At 38.1% G+C, this 24,479-nt stretch overlaps 2 protein-coding genes across 2 annotated transcripts; both read left to right on the forward strand.

The window, feature by feature from the left end:
• Positions 1-1,909: 1,909 nt before the first annotated feature.
• On the forward strand, positions 1,910-16,769 carry plekha2 (pleckstrin homology domain containing A2). The gene is made up of 12 exons (XM_084388578.1): positions 1,910-2,109; positions 2,784-2,933; positions 3,089-3,145; positions 3,241-3,289; positions 3,380-3,477; positions 3,971-4,102; positions 4,176-4,301; positions 4,500-4,568; positions 4,659-4,729; positions 9,704-9,767; positions 12,533-12,610; positions 14,568-16,769. Exons 2-12 carry the CDS (start codon positions 2,793-2,795, stop codon positions 14,853-14,855), a joined length of 1,173 nt encoding a protein of 390 aa, XP_084244704.1. The 5' UTR covers positions 1,910-2,109; positions 2,784-2,792; the 3' UTR covers positions 14,856-16,769.
• Positions 16,770-16,940: 171 nt separating this feature from the next.
• Positions 16,941-24,014, forward strand: asb13b (ankyrin repeat and SOCS box containing 13b). Its single transcript, XM_084388579.1, has 6 exons — positions 16,941-17,616; positions 19,038-19,237; positions 19,315-19,465; positions 21,668-21,802; positions 22,567-22,758; positions 23,039-24,014. Exons 1-6 carry the CDS (start codon positions 17,565-17,567, stop codon positions 23,221-23,223), a joined length of 915 nt encoding a protein of 304 aa, XP_084244705.1. The 5' UTR covers positions 16,941-17,564; the 3' UTR covers positions 23,224-24,014.
• The last annotated feature ends 465 nt before the right edge of the window (positions 24,015-24,479 follow it).

A 24,479-nucleotide genomic window follows, 5' to 3' on the forward strand; every position in this document is an offset into this window, starting at 1 on the left:
GTTAAAAACACGACTATTATTCAAAGTAATGTAACATGGTTGATATTGAAACAAAAGTAGGGGAGAGCGGGGCTGGTTGGGTCAAGGGTTGGTTGGCACACAGTTCAATTCCAGTATACTAGAGGGCATTGCCACAAAAATATGACATTAAAATGACTGCCCTCTTGACCTGAACACACCCATTTACTAAAATCATCAAACTGTCACTAACTGTTGAGGTGAGGATAACTTTTCTATTTTACTGTGTTAAAACAAAAAAATAGGCTAACCACTAAATAGGCTACATTTTAGAACTATGATAGAGATATATAAAATGTAAGGATTTCAGTTGATATAGATAGGATCAGCTATATTTTGATATGAAATTTAAAAGTCTCTGATGAGTGATGCTATGTGGCTAACATAATTTTAGTAAAGAGGTGTGTCCTAATGTGGGTGGGGTTGGTTGGCACACTGATTTGGGGGTTGGTTGACACATGTGCCAACCAAGCCCATCATAGCCAATTGGTTATAAATGTATTAATTTATGCATTTTACATATGTTAAAACATAATATTTTATAATATATATATATAATACACACACACATATATATATATATATATATATATATATATATATATATATATATGATATTATTAAATATTATGTTATTATTATGTTATTATTATATAATATATCATATATAGGGCTATATTATATTACATACATATATATATATATATATATGTAATACAGTATATAGTAGCCCTATATATTATATATTATATAATAATAACATATTTAATAATATCATATAAATATATAGGCTATATATATACAGTATATATATATATATATATATATATATATATATATATATATATATATATACATCATCATATTATTAAATTATTAATATTATTATATGTTGTATATTTATAAATATAATAACTGTCTGGGGTGTCTTAAGAGAATAGTCGGCCTGGGGAAGTTTTGCTTCAGTGCCACTCATACACAAACACACACACATATACTATACAAACTGTATTTGTTTTTGATTTGGTTAAAAATGGGCAGAAATTCTGTTGAATGTTATTCTGCTTCTGGTTTGAATTAAACGCTCAAGTTCTTTATATTTGTCACCTCATTCTTTGTAACTTATAGCATCTGTGCCAACCAACCCCATTGCATGTGCCAACTAACCCCCATACTGGGGCTGGTTGGCACAAGTGCACAACATCACTTTAATGATGAATAAAAAAAATTTTGGAATCATTTGTGAACATTAAATGTATCTGTTGAGTAGCTGAGATCTTAACCTTTCAGTTGTTACTGGTTAGACTATTTTAACATATAGCATGACTGAGAAATATGACAGAGAGTGAAAAGTGTGCCAACCAACCCCGCTCTCCCCTACTGTAATAGTCAACAGTGCAACCTTAGAAAGAGCAGAAATGGTCCTGACCTCAGATTACAGGAGTTTATTTTTCAGGCATAAATAAGACCAAGCTTTATTCTAGAGCTGCTATAAAGCCAAAACACTTTACTTTAATTTCCTATTATCAATGTAAAGCTGCTTCGGAACAATCTACATTGTTAAAAGCGCTATATAAATGATGAATGGACTTGACTTGACCAAGCATCGAAGAACACACATCTGCACATTGGTCAGGTTGTCATGTATTTAGATGCCTTACATCATGATGCCAACATCTTTGGCATCATATATAGGCTATATATATTACACACACACACAAGACATTGTTATAAAACTGTAAAAACTTAAATGTAGGCCTACTTTATAACAATGTCTTGTTTCGCGCGCTGTTAAACACTTGCCCATTGCGTCGTTTCTAAGACGGCACTGGGTTCCGCTTTCCGTACGTGAAAAAAAAATAAAGATCCACTACCGGATGCGTTTAGTTTTGGTTTTAACTCAACTTGCTGTCAACCCGGAAAGAGGCTGCGCGAGTGGCACAAGGCTCGGCTTTCTGCGCGGAGCTTTCATCAGTTTTCGCGGATAAATGAGCGCGCATTGTGCGTGAATTATGTTCTGAGAGCGCGCTGAACAAAACACACACAGCGGAACGCGGATGAGTCACGAGCCTTGGGGATTCTGGAAGTGAAGTAAGTTGATATTAGGTGTGGCAGTTATGCGCAATACCGACTTCCTCTCCAAAAGCTTGATCTCATACTCGTAATACAGTTTTCCATTGGGAATTGATGAAATCCTGGTCCAGGTGAACCACACCTGAATCCACCTGTCAAGAACACTCTGAAAACTTGTTTTTGTTCTACCTATGTTGGATTTACAGGATTCCCACGTTCATGGAAAGTCATGGAAACTTTTATAGTCCTTCATTTTCATATTTCTAGCTATGCTCAGCTCTACAGGTTTTATTTGCTAAAAATTATTCTAAGTGCAGTCTCTGTAAAAAGAGACTACTAGATTTATTTTCTAGTAATCATGAGCCACTGGGGATTTTTTATTTTTTATTTTTTAAAGGTGTGGGAATCTCGAATCTAGTATTGAGAGAGTAAAGATAAAAATATCCATATGTTCTTTTTTTACTAGTAGGCCATTTTTTGTAAATATTGTGTGAATATGTATATATAGGGATCATCTCATTTGCAGTCATTAAACTGTGTGTGTGCATGCACGTGCGTGCAATTTTATGGTATATATTATATATTATTTGTATTCTCAAAAACTAAAAGCAAAGGTTTTCTTTATTTAAAGATGGCAGAGACCCAGAGTTATATGTGAGATTCAGTGTTATATGTTTTGTTTTTCTTTGTAGATCTGGGACATGCCTTACCTGGACAGACAAAACCGGACCTGTGGATTCCTGGATATTGAGGAAAATGAGAACAGTGATAGGTTTTACCGGCGTTATTTTATCTTGGATACTCATGAGAATTTTCTCCTATGGTATATGGACAATCCACAGGTATTGCTCTTTATGTTCAAGCGTAGCTTTAAACAGACGTTATGGAATTATAGAGGATCTTCCTATTTACCTACACTCTAAAACTCAAATTTGCATCCTAAAAAATTGTAATCCCATTTTGCATAACAATTTTTCCCTGTTTCCTTAAAAAACAGAACCTACCTGTGGGAACAGAGTCTGTTGGGAGTTTGCGACTCAGTTACATTTCAAAGGTATCATATATTCTACCATAATATAAAAAGAAATATAAGGCTCTTTTATTATTACTTATTTTTGCTTATTTAAATTTGATTTAACTTGATTGTAGGTTAATGAAGCATCAGCAAAACAGAAACCAAAGGCAGAGTTCTGTTTTGGTAAGTACATTATGTGGATATGTGGGGTTTTTTTGTGTGTTTTTTCATAGTATCAATAACTAACCATTGTTTTGTTTTGTTTTCTTCCAGTAATAAATGCATTGTCTAGACGGTACTTTCTGCAGGCTAATGATGCTGTGGACTTGAAGGAATGGGTCATTGCTCTGAATAATGCCACCAAAATTACAGTATGTCAAGCTTTTTGCATACTCACTTCACTGCTGTCATTTTTTGGCATTTCATCATATCTCATATGTATTCCAAGAAATGTGACAAACCTGGGTGTTATCCATGAATAAGCATGCTTAGAGCTTCTCGAAAATTAGTTAGATATGAAAGATTATTCATGTCTTATGAAGCCCCTCCTTCCGAAAAGCTCAATGTGCTCTAATTGGTTGACTTGACCAGTGTGTTGTGATTGGTCAACCGCTTTGACTATATTTCTGAAATGTGTATCTGTTCCTCGAAGAAAACTCAAGACTACAATCGAGGCGTTTCAGAGAGTTCAGAAACAGTACTGATATAGAGAATAACTCTCTTTGGAGTGACTTTGTGCTTTGAAACTTTGCAGACCTTTTTCTTGCTCAAACAGCAACATTACACACTAAAGAAAGTTGAACATGTAAAAAAAAAAAAAGAAGCATAATAGGTCCTCTTTAATTAGTAAATATCTTTTTTAAGGTTCCAAAAGCTTCACCAGTGGCCCAAAGCTCTGATGTCACAAATGTTTCAAACCCAAGTCATTCGACATCTGGACAGGCGTATAAAACAGAAATTGTCGGAGGAGTGGTTGTGCACACGCCAGTCCAACAGGTAATGTATTTGTGTGTTCTTTATTCATGTTTTTAATGTAGTTGACAGGAAAACATAAACATAAATCTGTTAGGTTCCTCAGAGCGATTCTGAGGATGTCTTCACGAGTGATCCAGGGTCACACGTCACTTTAAGAAGATGCCAGAGTGTGCGTCCAAATGTCGTGAGGTCTGGCTTCTGTGTCAAGCAAGGCAATGTGGTAAGACCAGTGTCTTGTGATTTTTGGGAATAACCAGTATGTCCTTAGTTTGTCAAGTTAATAATTTAGCATATTGATGGGCTTATTGAAGTTCATAGTTTATGTAAAATATGGACCCTGCAAAACTAGAAACACTGCTATAAAACTTTTGTTAAATTCATTTTGACATCACCATCACTGAACCAAATGTTCTTTCAGAGGAAAAGCTGGAAGAGGAGGTTTTTTGTTTTAGATGACCAAACTGTGAGCTACTATAAATCTGAAATGGTGAGACGCTGGAATGGAAAACTCTTTAACAGAAAGCAAGTGATTTATATGTATATCATGAACAGTTAATGTACACCTGTCTCTTTTTAGGATAAGGAACCGTTGCGCAGTATTCGACTGCGGGATGTGCTGAGAGTCAACGAGTGCCTTGTAAAATCAGGGTGAGGACTTTTTTGTGTGTTTTTTCTTGTTGGTTTTGGTCACAAACCAACAAGTAGTTCACATTTCTGGCATTTCTGTAGCTTTCAAGCTTTAAAATGTATACATATATACAGTATCTCACAAAAGTGAGTACACCCCTCACATTTTAGCAAACATTTTAGTATATCTTCTCAAGGGATAATACTATAGAAATGAAACTTGGATATATTGTAGAGTAGTCAATGTGCTGCTTGTATAGCAGTATATATTTACAGCCATTATTGTCAAAATAACTGGCAACAAAAGTGAGTACACCCTAAGTGATAATAGCTGTACATCGTTTAACCATGCAAAGCCACATGTCCTATTCATCATGTTCATGTTTTTGTCTGCTTGACAGGACCATACAAATTGTTGTATCTTGTATTAGAGCAGTTAAAATTTGTGCTTTGAGTACAATTCTCTCATACTGACCACTGGATGTTCAACATGGCACCTCATGGCAAAGAACTCTCTAAGGATTTGAGAATTAGAATAGTTGCTCTCCACAAAGTTGACCTAGGCTATAAGAGGATTGGTAACACCCTGAAACTGAGTTATAGTACAGGCCAGGGTCATACGGAGGTTTTCCAAGACGGGTTCCACTCGGAACAGGCCTCGTAAGGGTCAATCAAAGAAGTTGAGTCCTCGTGCTGTGCGTCAGGTGCAAAAGCTGGCTGAAGAAACAGACGCATGAGTGCTGCCAGCATTGCTTTAGAGGTCACAGAAGCGGAAGGTCAGCTTGTCAGTGCTCAGACCATACGCCGCACACTCAGCTGGCTCACAAGAAAGCCTGCAAACAGTTTCATGATGACAACCTGTCCAAGGACATGAATTACTGGAACCATGTCCTGTGGTCTGATGAGACTAAGATAAACTTGTTTGGCTCAGATGGTGTCCAACATGTGTGGTGATGCCCTGGTGAGGAGTACCAAGAAAATTGTGTCTTGCCTACAGTCGAGCATGGTGGTGGTAGCATCATGGTTTGGGGCTGCATGAGTGCTGCTGGTACTGGGGAGCTGTAGCCTGGCAAGCCAGACCTACATCAAGATGTTAGGTCTGGCAACTCACCATAGACACGGCTCAATCCGAGGGGCGGGATAAACGGCTGTCTTTCAAATTCCCTCTGCACGCAATAGGACAGCGCTTCAACCAACCAGAGCGTTTTCCCAACAGCGGAGCGAACGTTACTTGATAGATTCAACTTTTGAATCTGGCCAGCAAAACTACGAACACATCTTCCTTTTTTAAGAATGACTTAAGTGCCGTTCTTTGCTCTTTTCTCATAGAAAAACATAACTCCAAGTCCTCCAGAGTCGCGGCCAAAGCCGATTCGAAAGACTGTTCTCCAGCAGCCGTCATTCTTTGTTTTCAAGTAGCAGGAAACCGTCGCAACTCTGTCGTCATTATGTGATATCACAACGTGATTGGCTTGACCCAATTTATTTTTTTGCAGCTAGAAGGTCTATGGAGAGTTGCTAGACTACCCTGGAAGCAAAATTCATTTTGCTGCCGCTAGGGTGCGTCTAGATTTCTAGGCTAGGGGAGCTGCACTTCATTGAGGAAAACATGGATTCCAACATGTACTGTGACATTCTGAAGCAGAACATGATGCCCTCCCTTCAGAAAATGTGCCGAATGGCATGATAACGACCCCAAACGCACCACCAAGATGAAAACTGCCTTGATGAGGAAGCTGAAGGTGATTGAGTGTACAAGTATGTCTCCAGACCTGAACCCTATTGAGCACCTGTGGTGATCCTCAAGCGGAAGGTGGAGAAACACCATGTGTTTAACATCCAGCAGCTCCGTGATGTAATTATGGAGGAGTGGAAGAGGATCCCAGCAACAACCTGTGCAGCTCTGGTGAACTCCATGGCCAGGAGGATTAAGGCAGTGCTAGATAACAATGGTGCTCACACAAAATATTGACACTTTGGACACAGTTTTGACATGTTCACTTATGGTGTACTCTCTTATGTTGCCAGCTATTTTGACAATAATGGCTGTGTGTTGAGTTATTTTCAGAGGACAGTCAATATATACTGCTATACAAGCAACACATTGACTACTCTAAAATATATCCAAGTTTCATTTCTATAGTATTGTTCCTTGAGTAGATATACTAAAATGTTGAGGGTGAGGGGTGTACTCACTTTTGGGTGAGATATATATACAGTATATATACACTGCTCAAAAAAATAAAGGGAACACTTAAACAACACAATGTAACTCCAAGTCAATCACACTTCTGTGAAATCAAACTGTCCACTTAGGAAGCAACACTGATTGACAATCAATTTCACATGCTGTTGTGCAAATGGGATAGACAACAGGTGAAAATTATAGGCAATTAGCAAGACACCCCCAATAAAGGAGTGGTTCTGCAGGTGGTGACCACAGACCACTTCTCAGTTCCTATGCTTCCTGGCTGATTTTTTGGTCACTTTTTTTAATGCTGGCGGTGCTTTCACTCTAGTGGTAGCATGAGTCTACAACCCACACAAGTGGCTCAGGTAGTGCAACTCATCCAGGATGGCACATCAATGCGAGCTGTGGCAAGAAGGTTTGCTGTGTCTGTCAGCGTAGTGTCCAGAGCATGGAGGCGCTACCAGGAGACAGGCCAGTACATCAGGAGACGTGGAGGAGGCCGCAGGAGGGCAACAACCCAGCAGCAGGACTGCTACCTCCGCCTTTGTGCAAGGAGGAGCAGGAGGAGCACTGCCAGGATTGGCAAATTGGCAAATTCGCCACTGGCGCCCTGTGCTCTTCACAGATGAAAGCAGGTTCACACTAAGCACATGTGACAGACGTGACAGAGTCTGGAGACGCCGTGGAGAACGTTCTGCTGCCTGCAACATCCTCCAGCATGACCGGTTTGGCGGTGGGTCAGTAATGGTGTGGGGTGGCATTTCTTTGGGGGGTCGCACAGCCCTCCATGTGCTCGCCAGAGGTAGCCTGACTACCATTAGGTACCGAGATGAGATTCTCAGACCCCTTGTGAGACCATATGCTGGTGCGGTTGGCCCTGGGTTCCTCCTAATGCAAGACAATGCTAGACCTCATGTGGCTGGAGTGTGTCAGCAGTTCCTGCAAGAGGAAGGCATTGATGCTATGGACTGGCCCGCCCGTTCCCCAGACCTGAATCCAATTGAGCACATCTGGGACATTATGTCTCGCTCCATCCACCAACGCCACGTTGCACCACAGACTGTCCAGGAGTTGGCGGATGCTTTAGTCCAGGTCTGGGAGGAGATCCCTCAGGAGACCATCCGCCACCTCATCAGAAGCATGCCCAGGTGTTGTAGGGAGGTCATACAGGCGTGTGGAGGCCACACACACTACTGAGCCTCATTTTGACTTGTTTTAAGGACATTACATCAAAGTTGGATAAGCCTGTAGTGTGGTTTTCCACTTTAATTTTGAGTGTGACTCCAAATCCAGACCTCCATGGGTTGATAAATTTGATTTCCATTGATAATTTTTGTGCGATTTTGTTGTCAGCACATTCAACTATGTAAAGAAAAAAGTATTTAATAAGCTTATTTCATTCATTCAGATCTAGGATGTGTTATTTTAGTGTTCCCTTTATTTTTTTTGAGCAGTGTAGTTTGGAGTAGGTAAGTTCTGTCACCAAGGCTGCATTTATTTGATCAAAAATATAGTAAATCTGTAATATTGAATAAAATGAAAATAAAATGAAAAATAAACTTTCTGACCCCAAACTTTTGAACAATAAAATGATAGGGTGTATTGTGTACACCTTGCTAGAACCGGGTTTCCTTCAGATTTTAATGGCATAGATTCAGCAAGGTGCTGGAAACATTCCTCAGAGATTTTGGTCCATATTGTCATGATTGCATCACACAGTTGCTGCAGATTTGTAGGCTGTACATCCATGATGCGAATCTCCCGTTCCACATCCTCTGTTCCTCTATTCGATTGAGATCTGGTGACTGTGGAGGCCATTTGAGTTCAAGAAACCAGTTTGAGATGAGCTTAGCTTTGTGACATGGTGTGTTTTTCTGCTGGAAGTAGCTTTAAAAGATGATGCGCTGGGGTCACAAAGAGATGGATATGGACAGCAACAATACTCAGGTCGGCTGTGGCGTTTAAACGATGCTTGATTGGTACAAAGAGGCCCAAAGTATGCCAAGAAAATATCCCACACACCATTACACCACCAGCAGCCTGAAACGTTGATACAAGGCAGGATGGATCCATGCTTTCCTGTTGTTTATGCCAAATCCTTAATCCTACCATCTGAATCTTGCAGCAGAAATCGAGACTTATCAGACCAGGCGATGTTTTTTCCAATCTTGGACAATAATGTTGATGAGCCAGTGCAAATTGTAACGTCAGTTAGTTTCCTGGTCTTAGCTGACAGGAGTGTCACCGGTGTGTCTTCTGCTGCTGTAGCTCATCTGCTTCAAGGTTGGACCTGTTGTGCGTTTAGTATTGCTCTTCTTCACCTCGGTTGTAACAAGTGTGATGTGAGCTACTGTTGCCTTTCTGTTAGCTCAAACTAGTCCGGCCATTCTTCTCTGACCTCTGGCAACGGCAAGGCAGAACTTACTGGATATTTTCTCTTTTTCTGACTTTCTCTGTAAACCTTAGAGATGGTTGTGCGTTTAAAGTCATTTAAATCACCATTTTTCCCCATTCTGATGCTCAGTTTGAACTTCAGCAGGTGTTTTGACCATGTCTACATGCTTAAATCCATGCTGTCATGTAATTGGCTGATTAGATATTTGCGTTAACAAGCAGTTGAACTGGTGTTCCTAATAAAGTGACTGGTGATACTGGTATACACACACACACACACACACACACACACACACACACACACACACACACACACACACACACACACACACACACACACACACTATCATTCTATTGTTCAAATGTCAAAAAAAAGATGTTGTAATTATTAATTGTGTTGTTTGTTGTAGGGATCTGCTGTCTCGTGATAACCTTTTTGAAATCATCACAAGTACCAGAACCTTCTACATCCAGGTAACTCTGGGCTAAATGGATTTGATAATAATGATCCAGGTGTCAGTGATAAAAGTTATTAAAAAAAATCATGTTTAGGTAGGTGAACCACATAATGCACACATGGTTCATCTCAATGACTGGCATCCAAATCTGCAGCTGTGTGTGAATGTATTTTAAGATTAACTGTTTTTTTTATCGTCCTTGCATAAATGCTCTATCACTCAAGCGAAACGTAAAATATATGCTTTATAAATGCTTTTCAAGTATGACAGGTGTTTAAGTGGCTATTGTAGTGCTGAGGCATGTTGTAAATGCAAATAGACTTATGAAGATCTTTAATCCTTTAATTAAAGGACTAAAGATGGAACATTCAACTCAAATGGAATCTATTAAAACCTATAATAAAAATAAATATTAGATGAAAATTTTTAACTTAAAAACGTGAATTAGAAATGTTGCCTTGGCAATAAAGTGAAAAAAAATATTTGATGCACTAAAATTACTAACACTAAAAGTGAAATAAAAATTATTAAAATTGAAGGTAGATAAAACACTTGAAATGACTAAAAGTCATTAATTAAAATCACAAATATAAAAATAAAAGCTAATTCAAAATATGATTAAATGCTAAAATAGTATATGGAAAATACTAAAATAACACTGCCCTCATGTTGTACCAAAATCATTTCTTTTTTTTCAATGGAACATATAAAAGCAGCTTGGACATTCTGCTTGCCTGAAAAGCATATGGGTTTGAAACAAAATGAGTAGTAAATATGTGTGCAATGTAAATTATGATGTGGTGAATTATACAATACAATTGTACTATTTGTATACCACGTTTAAAAACAACTGGTGTTGACCAAAGTACTTCACAAAAGCCAAGGAAACAAACAATAAGATACATAAAAACTAAGAAAACATATAAAACATTTAAGCAAATTAATGTATATATATTTTTATTTTTATTTTTTATTATTCCTTTAATGTTACTTGGTAAACAAAGCCATCAGGTCTGTGGACTATAAATCAGGTCAATTAGTCAAATCATAATTTTTAAATACATAATGTTTATTAATATTTGATTGATATGTATTGTTAAATCAGATGGATCTCCATGTCAGAAATATCATATATACAGACCCTTTCCAAAAATTTTGAATATCATGGAAAAGTTTATTTATTTCCATAATTCCATTCAAAACGTTAAACTTCCATAGATTATAGATTCAGGGCCCACAATTTAAACGATTTCAAGTATTTAGTTGTTTATTTGTACATAATTTGGGCTTCCAGCTCATAAAACCCACGAAAACAGGATTTCAAAAAATTAGAATATTACATGAAATCACACAGTAATTACACAGTGATACCATGGTCATTGAACCAGGTTTTGGTTCTTTTGGCAGTGTGGGCAGGTGCAAATCCTGCTGGAAAATGAAGGAAGCATGAAGTGCTCTGAAAATGTCCTGGTAGACGGCTGCGTTGACTCTGGATTTAATAAAGCACAGTGGACCAAAGTCCTCTTTTCTGATGAGAGCAAATTTTGCATCTCATTTGGAAACCAAGGTCCCAGAGTCTGGAGGAAGAATGGAGAGGCACACAATCCAAGATGCTTGAAGTCCAGTGTGAAGTTTCCACAGTCTGTGTTGGTCATCGGCTGGTGTTGGTCCACTGTGCTGTCCACTCAACGCAGCCGTCTACCAGGACATTTTCAGAGCACTTCATGCTTCCTTCAGCAGACAAGCTTTATGGAGATGCTGACTTCATTTTCCAGCAGGATTTGCACCTGCCCACACTGCCAAAATAACCAAAACCTGGTTCAATGACCATGGTATCACTGTGTAATTACTGTGTGATTTCATGTAATATTCTATTTTTTTTAAATCCTGTTTTCGTGGGTTTTATGAGCTGGAAGCCCAAATTATGTACAAATAAACACCTAAATACTTGAAATCGTTTAAGTTGTGGGCCCTGAATCTATAATCTATGGAAGTTTAACGTTTTGAATGGAATTATGGAAATAAATCAACTTTTCCATGATATTCAAATTTTTTGGAAAGGGTCTGTATTGATGCGACCCCAGATGCAGAATCCCTGCCAGTAGATATCAGTCTTCCAGTCTCAGCCTGAGAGTTTGACTGAGAAAGCCAGGGAAGAGCAGAAGCATGAGATGAAGTGATGATAATAAAAAGAGCAGAGTTTATCAAATAATCTTAGTTGCGTATGTTTCAATGCTCCTTCTTCGTCTGAATGTTGATTGAACAAGTGTTATTACACCACAGCAAAAACAATGGAATATTACTACTTCACAACGTCATCCTGTGATGTTAAAAACCTTGAAATGGAGACATTTTCTGATCACTTACACATGAAAACAAAAATCCCTTCAAACCACACAATCGTAAGATTAAACAACAATAGCAAGCATTGCAAGAGCAAGGAAATAGGTAAAATAATAAGTAATATAAAATATGAAAACATAAAATTACATAAATGAATAATAATACAATTATAAATTATGTAAATCAAATAATATGAATAAATAAATTTTGTTGAAAGGAAGGTAAGGTAAATCAAACAATAATATGAATGAATGATTAACATGTTAATCAAATGATAACTACATAAATCACCAATGATTATAAATAATTCTATGGTTGCTCTCTCAAAGTAACACACACAGGTTGTTATTGAGAATCCTTAGATTCTTATATACAGTATATCATAATAGCTCAACTAAAACATCTTGTCAACTTAACTCATGTTCTGTTTACATGCAGACAGACACTCCAGAAGACATGAAGGGCTGGATCAAGGATATTTCCTCAAAAATTGAAGACTTTAGAGGGCCACCTAAGGTAAAAATGTACTTAAAGATGATATGGATTAGATCACAGTCATCAATGACATCATTGATTTTGATCTTTCAGGTAGCTGTCAAAAAAATAAATTTGTTTTAGCATTTCACAGTTTTTTTTTTTTTTTTTTTGAGAACCAAGCATTGTACAAATAAGAGTACATGTCAGGGTAAGAAAAAATATATATATATTCTTTCAAGTTTGTACTTTCAGATATTGTTTCCAAATATGTTTTGATGTCAGTTTTAATTCAAACAGTTTTCAGTTTTCCATTCCATCTGGCTTTGTGAATATACACTCTTAGAAGAAAAGGTTCTATATAGAACCGTAAAGGGTTCTGTCAGGCCTTTTAGGGTTCCCATCATGGGATCATTTTATGGATTTATTATTAATTAATTAATCTTGTTTTAAAGGGTTAGTTCACCCAAAAATGAAAATTCTGTCAGTAATTACTCACCCTCATGATGTTCCAACCCCGTAAGACCTTCGTTCATCTTCGGAACACAAATTAAGATATTTTTGATTAAATCTGAGAGCTGGCTCACTCCTCCATTGGCTTCAAGGGAATGAAACTTGCTGGCCCAGAAAATGTATTAAAGAGATCGTTAATATAGTCCAAGTGACTACAGTGGCTCAATCTTAAGTATATCAAGCGACGAGAATACTTTTTGTGCGCAAAAAAACGACAAAAAAAACGACTTTATTCCACTATTCATTTCCTTCTCTTTGGGCCTCGAGTCTTTTCACGTAGTGTTTTTGCGCAGCGCGTCTGTGTTGCACGTCACCACGTAGGCTCACTATTGGCCGACGCTTGTCATGTGTGTGATGCGTGTGACGTACAACACAGACGCGCTGCGCTAGAACACTACGTGAAAAGACTCGAGGCCCAGAGAGAAGGAAATGAATAGTGGAATAAAGTCGTTATTTTTTGGGGGGGGTTGCACACAAAAAGTATTCTCGTCGCTTGATAAACTTAAGATTGAGCCACTGTAGTCACTTGGACTATATTAACGATCTCTTTAAAAACATTTTTGCACCAGCAAGTTTCATTCCCTTAGAAGCCTATGGAGGAGTGAGCCAGCTCTCAGATTTAATCAAAAATATCTTAATTGGTGTTCCGAAGATGAACGAAGGTCTTACGGGGTTGGAACAACATGAGGGCGAGTAATTACTGACAGAATTTTCCTTTTTGGCTGAACTAACCCTTTAATTCATTTTTTATTTAGAATAAATGTTATGAATTAAACCATTCGTTAACACTATCACTAGAAAACAACTTGAAAACCTGTTAAACGTGAAAGTATTATGCAAAGTATTATGACATTTCTCCTTATATAGAACCTTTTTTGGCATAAAGTGTTCTTTTAAATTGAGTCAAGAACCCTAGGGTTCTGTAGAACTTATGCGCCAGAGAAACAAGCACACAGCCATCTTTAGGATTTTGTCTTTGAACTTGCGTTTTTGTGGTAGCTCTGTATATTTCTATGGCATCGCCGTCGAAGAATAATTAGCTGGTGAAGTGGATTAATTTATTGTAGAGTTACTGAAAGTTATCATGAAATAAAAAAAAAAGTTATCATCAGCATTGTAATGTTTGAAGCGGATATTTTAAAGATTTTAAAATGAGCGGTTCATTATAAATCAGTACGATCTTACCTTCATGCTGTGGAAATACAAGCCGGAAAACCGAACACAACAGAGGCGGAGCTACATAAGGTCTATATAGAACCCCACTAGAAATGGGAAATAACTAGTAATTGTTATAACTAGAAATTGTAATTATTATATCAAATATAAATACTGTATATTTTATCACCATCCAATGTAAAACGCCTTAACATCACATCAGCTTCTACAAAATTAACAACTATTCTAGCTTTTTTGCACCTTTGCAAAAATGTGCACCTTAAAAAAAATGCATGAGCATGTCTCATAGTCGTCTTCTCTTGATTGACAGTTCCGCTCTTCCAGCAAAGTCTTTTCTGCGCAGAGGAAGCCTCAGCTGATGAAGAGCTGCTCCACTGTAGATTCGTGGCAACCGTGGACCCCGGTGCCCAATCAGGAGAAGCATTTGAAGGAGGAGGGTCAAAAAGAAGGGCCGTACAGCTCTCTCCCCTCACTCTCGCACACAAGCCACGTCTCTCAGTCAAAAGATCGACAACGGCACCATTCCCAGCCTCAGCTCGCTCCCAGCGACACAGACTTTTCTCACAGTCTTGACCATCTCCGCTCCACTGATGTTTAGTTGCTTTAATGGATACTTCTGGCCAGCACAATGATAGTGTTGTGATTTTAGCTCTTTGTTGTAGAGCTGCGCGATTCTTTTTTTGTTTAAAATAGAAATCACGATTCTCCCATGATTCTGAAAAAACAACTAAACAAAATTACGTAATTAACTAGAGGTTCTGACAAAATGTTAATTGCTGCAGTCTATTTAAAAATGTGTAATTAATTTGAATGAATTATTTAAAAAAATTGGTTTGAGTGATTGATTCAATGACTCACTCATAAAGACTTCACTTGGTTCATTACTTGATGAATCAGCATTTTTTAACAAATCTCGAATGATTAAATGACAAATGAATGTAACATTCACTTGTCGCCACCTACTGGTGAAATGATGCATTCTTTATTTGAAGCATTGAGTTACTTTTAAAAGTTGATTTACTCTATTTTGATTGCTACTGTAGACATAAGCGTTTATATCTGAACTATAAACTTTTATCCCAGTAGGCTACTTCCGTGATAACTTGAATTACTGTAACACAGAATTAATGATACTGTGTGGGTGAAAAGACTGTTTGTGAAGCTGTTTCATACCAATACATGACATCTGCTTTCTCTGGGTCAGCGGAAGCGCGAACACAGATTTGAATGTTCGCTGTGATCATACTTGTCAAAGGATTAGTAGCAGAGGGCAATCCTCCCAAAATGGTGGCACCGCCCCAGCATGCAATGCAGTGTGAACCAGTTTCACATTATCTATAGACATAGCCGATTCGATGTCATTTTAGGAAAAAGATCGCCTGGGTATTTGAATCACAGTCGTTTAACGATTAATCGTGCAGCTCTACTTTGTTGCTTTTGTTGTTCAGTGGTTCACAGAAGTGCTTCGGTCATTGTAATGCTGCTCACCCACTCTAAACGAATAGCTCACCCAAAAATTACAATTCTCACCCTCCTGTCAAGTTCCAACAAGCAATGTATGGCAAGAACTGTTTAAGATTTCTTCTAGCAATTGTAATTTTGTGTTTTACAGAGAAAAAATATATAACAATTTTTAGGAACAACATGATGAAGAAGAGTGAATGATGACAGATTTGTCATTTTGGGTGAACTATTCCTTTAAAAGAATGTTTCTTTTTTGATGTATGTAGGAATGTAAAATCAGGAAGGATCAGCTGGTGAAAATGTCTTTATTTTAACCCAAGACATACAATGGGGTCCGAACATCTGAGACAACTTGTAATTTTTTTCTCTCTGATGAACATGCTATCACCATGATTTAGAAATGTTCCAAAGAACATATTGTGCACTGCTATGGGCACAGTTGCTTCTTTGATTAGCATCTTGATTTATTTCTTCTTTGTTTTACATCATAACTTTGTGTTAAATATGAAATGCCTATTTACATTTCTGGATCCAATGTGGTCTCAAACTTCTTGACCCACTTGTACACTTTTGTACAATATTGTTGGTACGTCTGGTATACTTCACCTGGGACTGGTTGCATAAACCACTAAAGCTTGTCTTAATTAGACATCAATTATTTTTTTCTTTAAGCCTTTTCATTGCTTTTTTAAATCCGTTAGCCTACATAAAAATGTAAGTGGCCTAATTTGATACCGAAAAGTAAGACTGAGTGCCCCTGACTAACTGCGTCTGCTAGAGGGTCATACTAGAACTTAAGACACTGTCTTAACATAATGGCTGTTTATGCAACCAGCCCCTGAACTTGACATTTCAGTTTCATCATCACTAATGAAGCCGCTTGAAGGATTAAGGAAACATTTTGAGACATTTTATGATAAACTGAAAACTGTGACTGAAAACATACGTATTTTCATACTGATTACTTTGAAAAGGCTGAAAATGTTCATACAATGCTTTTGTCGTTGTTGTCGATGTGAATGGTACTATTAAATATTTAGGTAATGTTTCCGTTGCTCAAAATGAAAGTCAATGTATGTACTTTTTATATGCTTGATATGCATCGTTGCTTTGCACATGAAATAAACTAGCTGGTGAGGGAAAATATGCCAAAGGCGTTGTTTAGTCTTTGCTTCCCCAGTCCAAAGAGCGTCGTCGCGTTTGACACTAACAGAAATTCAGACCTGCAAATGATACACCAGAGAGAGATTTCTAAATGGGCGGAGCTTGGCGGTCAGATACGATGGGTTTCAGTCAGCTTGGTCTTTATAAAAAAGAACTGCTATTTCAACAATTTTCTTTCTCTTTCCCAATTCAGTTTCTAGTAAATTTTATGAACGACATTATTCAGATGGAAATTATCCTTTAGACCTCAGCCGAAGTAGACGTGCGTTGTCACGTGGCAACTATTACTTTTCTCAGCGCTGGTGAGGATAGACCAATCACAGACGTTTGTACTTATTCGATAATTATTTTTATTTTCTCATTTTATACAGATTGTTCGCGCGGCTGTGCATTTAAATGTCAGATACCAATCCTTGAAATTAACTTTTTTTCTAGCACAAGTTTAATGTACAAACAAATCCAATAAGACGAAAAAACCTTGAGATTTCAATGCGGTTTAACGATTAATCGTCTTTTTGAGCCAAATTGCGCCCCCTACGTCCTATGTCTCCACTCCAAGGAAGAACCGACATCATGATTTGCCAGTCGATTGAAAAAAGGTCTAGTGTTTGTAAACTATGGCTGACGATACCCTCATGTGTGACGCATATATTCTTTATTCTCTTATGATCTGGAATAAATGATGGAATTTGAAATAACGCGCACAAGACCTTCGCTGTTTGGGGAAATTGGTAAGTTTACATGCAGATTGCAAGATGTCTGTATCTTATATTAGACTCGTTACACTGCAATTAACCAGCAGTCTGGTAATCATTTGACTGACAGAGTTAACTGTAACTATATGACACGTTTTAATTGTGCAGACCAAGGCTAGATGCCAAATATTGCTGCCAGAACTGTTGTGTGATCACATGCTGTTTGGCCTTGAATCAGTCACCAATGACAATTAGCAGGTTACCAAAGCCCTGGATCAGTGTGACCTGAGTCAACACGAAGATGAGTCAGTTTCACTGTCCTGTGCATGACCTTTTTATCTCTCCCTTTTCTGTTCACTGGAATAAATAAATGGTTTTTGGTTGATAATGTCCAAAACGTCCTTTCCTAAAATGCTGTAGTTTACCTCTACATCTTCAAATGGAGTACAACAACACGTCTTAAATAGAACTAAATACAAAATGACTATACTGTATTACTTAATATTGTGTATAAATTGCACTTTTTACCTATTTACATTTTACACTTTAAGGGATTGTCCACCCAAAAAATGAAAACTCTGTAATTAATTACTCACCCTCATGTTGTTCCAAACCTGTAAGATTTTCGTTCATCTTCGGAACACAAATGAAGATGTTTTTAATGAAATCTGAGAGCTTTCTGTCCCTCCATTGACAGCTACGCAACTACCAATTTGACGCGAGACTTGACCGCTTTATATAATAAACCGATTGAATTTAGGCTTTTTATTCACATTTAAACATTGATCAGCGAACACAAACAGAAGCTCAACCGAATCTGCTTGACGCGCGAGAACAAACCTCTTGTGGAAGTTCAAACGTGCTGCGTAACACGAGAATGAACCTCATTGGTTCTTACTGAAGCTCAAACGTGCTGCGTAACACGAGAATGAACCTCATTGGTTCTTACTGAAGCTCAAACGTGCTGCGTAACACGAGAATGAACCTCATTGGTTCACGCATGTCAAGTGAACATGTGTGAGCTTCCGTTTACCACAACTGATGTGTGAGTAGATGAATGTCTATATGTGAATAGTCTAAATTCCATATTTTCGTCATATAAAGCGATCGATTCTCTTCAGAAAATTTGGACTAAGCCACTCAATTCATATGGATTAGTTTTACGATCTCTTTATGAACTTTTTGAAGCGTCAAAATGTCAATTGTGTAGCTGTCAATGGGGGGACAGAAAGCTCTCAGATTTCATCAAAAAGATCTTTGTGTGTGTTCCGAGGATGAACGAAAGTCTGACGGGTTTGAAACGACATGAGGGTGAGTAATTAATGACAGAGTTTTCACTTTTGGGTGAACTAACCCTTTAATATTACTGATGGATCATTTGGAAATCACTCATATCTACCATAAACGCCTATCTAAAGATATGTTTTGGAATTCTGTCTGTCTCATTCTACCCACAGCACATGGTCTGGGGTTCTGGACTGATCGTTCAGCAGTGCATGAGGCCGCGGCTCAGGGCAGAGCTGTGCAGCTCCAAAAACTGATTGAGAACGGAGCATCTGTCAACATTGTGGCCGTGGACTCTATCACACCCCTCCATGAGGCCTGTATACAGGGCCAAACACAGTGTGTGAAGCTGCTCCTGGATGCTGGAGCTCATGTAAGGAGCTCCTCCATACTGTAGGTCTCATGAATCTGTCACATCAGTTGTTTATTTGCTGGTGTCATTGTCCACAGGTTGATGCTCGTAACATTGACGGCAGCACTCCGTTGTGTGACGCCTGTGCTGCTGGTAGTCTGGAGTGTGTGAAGTTGCTGTTAGAACATGGAGCCAAAGTGAACCCTCCCCTCTTCACCTTCTCACCCCTGCATGAAGCCTGCATGGGCGGTAAGGTGACCTGATGCTTGATTTAACCTAGGGTCGTTTATTAAAGGGGTGGTTCAGGATTTTGAACATCGGACCTCATTTCCAAGTTAGCCTGGGTGTTATTTATCAGTGGAGTTTTCAGCATTTTTCATCCAGTCCTTCCAGTTGCGTAGTTTGCTGGTGCTAGGCTAGCGCGAGTCAACGGTATCTGCTAGCCTGCCATTAAAAACAGTTTTACCCACTCCACAGTACACCAAAAGCAAATAAATTATAACGCCAGACTATCGATGTAAATGTCTGTTGAGAGAATAATGTTAGAAATCAAACTACTCTTGCATCTCAATGATCGCATTACATTTACAGGAACTAGTTTCTTAGCAGCGGCGGAATTTTACTTTGCTCCGGTTAGTAGTACTGCGCCGAAAAGTAAACACAGAACAGAAGCGCACTACAGTCGGGACGTCTAGCTAGCTAGTAGTAACCTTGAACAACGATATTGATAACAATGATATCGTTGAACAACGATATTGAAACATTCGATTGTAAACTAAGGAATTTTCTAAGGAATTGGCAACATGGTGATCTCTATTAGTTCTTCGTCTGCGTATTCCGGCTCATACATGTACAGTTCGTTGAATAACACACATTCCTCGTCTTCATCGTCTCCAAAGTCCGAAACATTGGCATGGCTTTCAAACGTGGCCATAGTCCTATGTCTTGTTGATTTCTTCGTGAAATATACTCTGCTTCTGTAGTGATGAGTGTCAGCGGCAGGTAAATACACTTGCGTGATTGTCATGTGGACCGGCTCTCTTGGTTGCCTAGGTAACTTAATATCACTCCGCCGCTGCTGTCTCCACTGATAAATAACACCCAGGTTAACTTGGAAATGAGGTCCGATGTCCAAAATCCTGAACCACCCCTTTAAGGCTGTCAATATACAGCATATATACAATGCCTGCATATATACAGCATACTCACATGAAGCAATACTATATATACTAGCAAATACAGCTCTTTATATAAAGTTGGACATACAGTCAATGGCCACTTTATCGGGTTGGACCCACTTTTGCTTTTAGAGCTGCCTTAATTCTTCATGGCATAGATTCAGCAAGGTGCTGGAAACATTCCTCTGAGATTTTGGTCCATATTGTCATGATTGCATCACACAGTTGCTGCAGATTTGTCGGCTGCACATCCATGATGCGAATCTCCCGTTCCTCCACATCCCAAAGCTGCTCTATTGGATTGAGATCTGGTGACTGTGGAGGCCATTTGAGTTTAGTGAACTCACTGTCATGATCAAGAAACCAGTTTCAGATGAGCTTAGCTTTGTGACATGGTGTGTTTTCCTGCTGGAAGTAGCTTTAGAAAATGAGTGTCACCGGTGTGTCTTCTGCTGCTGTAGCTCATCTACTTCAAGGTTTGATGTGTTGTTGCGTTCAGAGATGCTCTTCTGCAGACCTCGGTTGTAACAAGTGTGATGTGACACTGTTGCCTTTCTATCAGCTCGAACCAGTTTAGCCATTCTCCTCTGACCTCTGGCATCAACAAGGCATTTTCACCCACAGAACTGCCCCTTACTAGATATTTTCTCTTGTTCGTACCATTGATGGTGAAAATCCCAGTAGATCAGCAGTTTCAGAAATACACAAACCAGCCCATCTGGCACCTTTCTTCCCCGTTCTGATGCTCAGTTTGAACTTCAGCAGTTCGTCTTGACAGGCTGCATCCGAAATTGCATACTACCAGAGTCAGTTACGTCGCTTCACTGCCATTCATAAATCTTCTCCCGTTGTCTCATGGGATAGTAAAGTGTCCACTGTATGCACACTTCAGAATCTCGCTGGAAGAAGTAGGTTATCCAGGTACTTTTTGCCTTCTCTTTTATGAGTGCTGTGAATTGGGACATTTTTCTTTTCACATAATGTTTTTCACCTACTATATAGTAGGGAAGTATGCGATTTCAGATGCATCCTAGGTCTACATTCCTAAATGCATTGAGTTGCTGTCATGTGATTGGCTGATTAGATATTTGCATTAACGAGCAGTTGAACACAGCTGTAACTTAATTATTATTACTTAATGAAGATATTATAAACAATGTGTATTGTGAAAGTGGTCTAAAATGTGATATTTGGTGAGAGAAAAACAATGAATATTAGAATGATTAGACATCTTTCAGAATGATTTAAAATGACTTTTTTTTTTGTCTGCCAGGTAACTCTAAATGTGTTCAGCTCATGATTGATGAAGGTGCGTTCATGGAAGCCCATGACTGTCACTTTGGCACCCCTCTGCATGTGGCGTGTGCAAGGCAGCATCTCGACTGCGTCAAGGTTCTGCTGAACGCAGGTGAGTTTCTGCATTTCCAGTTGTTTGTGTTTATTTTTTATTTGGAACAGGTCTCACCTGTTAAAGTCGGCATGAAACAGAAGTTGTGATAGTCTTTTCTTCCATATTGTGACATATCTGAGTTAAAAAAATGGCTTCTTGAACAAGACAAAAATTTAGGGAGACTTGATTTTGTCCAATGGGAATTGATTGGATGGTTTGCTATTGGTCGACCTCATGTGAGTGACAGGTTGCCCCGCCCTCAAGCCAGTAAACACATCATCCGAAAAGAGATGTCGCTGAGGTGAAGTTATTTTGATTAAAGATTACAAATCATTTATAATAAATACTGAAATATTCCAAAAAAGAAATATTTGAAATATTCAAATTTGATTTCATGGTGACTTTAACATTGGTTAATAACTAACAATGAGAAATATTTTTCTTACAGCATTATTAATCTGTTATATAAAATACAATTGCTCGTCACTTCATTCATGTTAGTTCACAGCGCATTAACTAATGTTAACAGATACAACATTTGATTCTAAAAATGTATTGGTAAATATTGAAATGAACTAAGATGAATAAATGCAAATGAAGTATTGTTCATTGTTAGTTCAATATAGTTAAAACAAATGAAACCTTATTGTAAAGTGATTTACTGCGATGCGCACTAACTTAAACGCAACATGAATCAAATCTTTTGTTGTAGCACATAATAGAAAATACACTTTTGTGCACGTTCTTCCTATGATGTCTATGTATTCCTTTCATGTTTTTAGGTGCAAATGTAAATGCCGCTAAACTTCATGAGACCGCACTACATCATGCTGCTAAAGTGAAAAATCTGGAACTAATTGAGCTTTTGGTAGAATTTGGGGGAAATGTTTTAGCCAGAGACAACCTCGGCAAAAAGCCCATTCAGTACACCAGAGCCGGCTCAGCATCTGCCCTCTGCCTGGAGCTTTATGAATGTGAGTATAAGTACTCAGTTTATGTGTTTTTGAACTGTTATGGTGATGGAAGATGTTGTTCTTAAAGGGGTCATATTATGAGACAACCTCTTTTGAGGTTTCATTGTACTATGAAACTTGGTCTAACATTCACAACTCGGTTTAACTATCAAAACTTTCAAGTCCAACCAGACCATTTATTGAAACTAAACTTTAAAGTCATAGTAAATTGTAAGAATTTTTGCTAAAGCAGAAAATTGATTTCATTGTCCCAATGACAACTTGGTTTGCTGTCTTTCAGCCACACCCCTCAGTCTTCAGAAGTTATGCAGAATTGCTCTCAGAAATACCCTCGGGAAAAGGGCGCTGGGGGTGTTGACTCAACTGGGCCTCCCAAATCGAATCATCTGTTTCCTGTCTTATTTACCAGCCCCTCCCCTGGAGCTTGACGGTTTACCACGCTGCTTCTGTCCAGGTCATCAATAACGAACACAGCACTGACTGCGATTAAGAATAAGGGACTTAGATCATTGGTTTCCAGGAGGAAAGAGATTTCTCGTTGTGAAGCGCAGCTACTGTAACAGCTGTACTCAGTATTTGTCATGTATTTGTTGATGTTTTTCCCCCTGCAGGGAACCAATAGAAGTCACTGTCACTTGGTATGGATGCAGTGTACTGCCAAAATTCCTAGAGTAATTTGACTGGGAAAGAAGCACCTTTCGCAAGAAATAATGGAATTTTCTGTTTTGCATCACGTTTGACTGCAGACACGTTTTGGAGTGTGGCACAATAAGACAGAGATTGTTTTCATGCAGTTTTTCCAACCATACTATTAGTTGTATAATTAACTTTAATGATTTCATTTGGTATAGATTTGTACATGCAATGTGTATAAAATACAGTCTTATTTAAATTCATGTTTTATACGAATTAAGCAAATTGTGTGTATTTTAGATAGTTTTTATTTATGTGAAATATACATTGTGCAAATGCTTTATAAATGTTTTCCCCTGTTGTACATAGTTTATTTTAAAATGTTGTTTTGGTTTGGCTTTGTGCGTAATAGAGAAAAATTGTTACAAAAATTGTGATTGGACAATTCACAATTACACACTATTTCATTTATGTTTTACTTGACTGGTGGTGAGAATTGACCAGACTTACTACTTGCAAAGACAAAATGGCTTTGATTTTCAGCCACTGCTCTAAAGTCTTCATTTAATTTTGCTGAAGTTTGTGCATTCTGAACAAACTCTATTAAAGTTTTAATAATTTAATTTGCTTTCTCTCTACACATAATTTTGCTTAATTAACTTGTATTACCTTCCTTTCACACTAATATTACTTTTCATCTCGGATGCAAGAACAAGTAAGATGTAAGTATCATGTTAAGTAGAAAATATGTTAAATAAAAGTGCGCAAAATACAACATTTTCATATGCAAACAGAAACCCTACTGTTGCACTTTTAGTATGTTAATTTTATTGTTTACATAATACATGGCAGTCACCATAGATGTATTATACATAGATTGCTCATTTCTCCAAATGCCGCTATTCTTAAGGCGTCCGCCATATTGGAACGGTCAAAGTCTGTCCGTGAACATTCGAGACTGGAGAGCAAGTTTACTGAGCGTCTGCAACTGTAGTTAGACGCATGTAAGAAAAACCAAGACAACTGCTTCAGCTAACACGACATAAAAAAGTTACCATAGTAAAAGTAAAAACATTAATAAGTACCAT

The sequence above is a fragment of the Rutilus rutilus genome (assembly GCF_951802725.1).
Source record: "Rutilus rutilus genome assembly, chromosome: 19".
Taxonomy (NCBI): Eukaryota; Metazoa; Chordata; class Actinopteri; order Cypriniformes; family Leuciscidae; genus Rutilus; species Rutilus rutilus.

Coding starts and splice junctions, on each gene's coding strand:
- plekha2 (XM_084388578.1), top strand. CDS start 2,793: ATGCCTTACCTGGACAGACAAAACCGGACCTGTGGATTCCTGGATATT. Junction 3,478..3,970: donor ATAATGCCACCAAAATTACA/GTATGTCAAGCT, acceptor ATCTTTTTTAAG/GTTCCAAAAGCTTCACCAGT. Junction 12,611..14,567: donor ACTTTAGAGGGCCACCTAAG/GTAAAAATGTAC, acceptor CTTGATTGACAG/TTCCGCTCTTCCAGCAAAGT.
- asb13b (XM_084388579.1), top strand. CDS start 17,565: ATGATGGAATTTGAAATAACGCGCACAAGACCTTCGCTGTTTGGGGAA. Junction 17,617..19,037: donor TTCGCTGTTTGGGGAAATTG/GTAAGTTTACAT, acceptor TTCTACCCACAG/CACATGGTCTGGGGTTCTGG. Junction 22,759..23,038: donor CTGCCTGGAGCTTTATGAAT/GTGAGTATAAGT, acceptor GCTGTCTTTCAG/CCACACCCCTCAGTCTTCAG.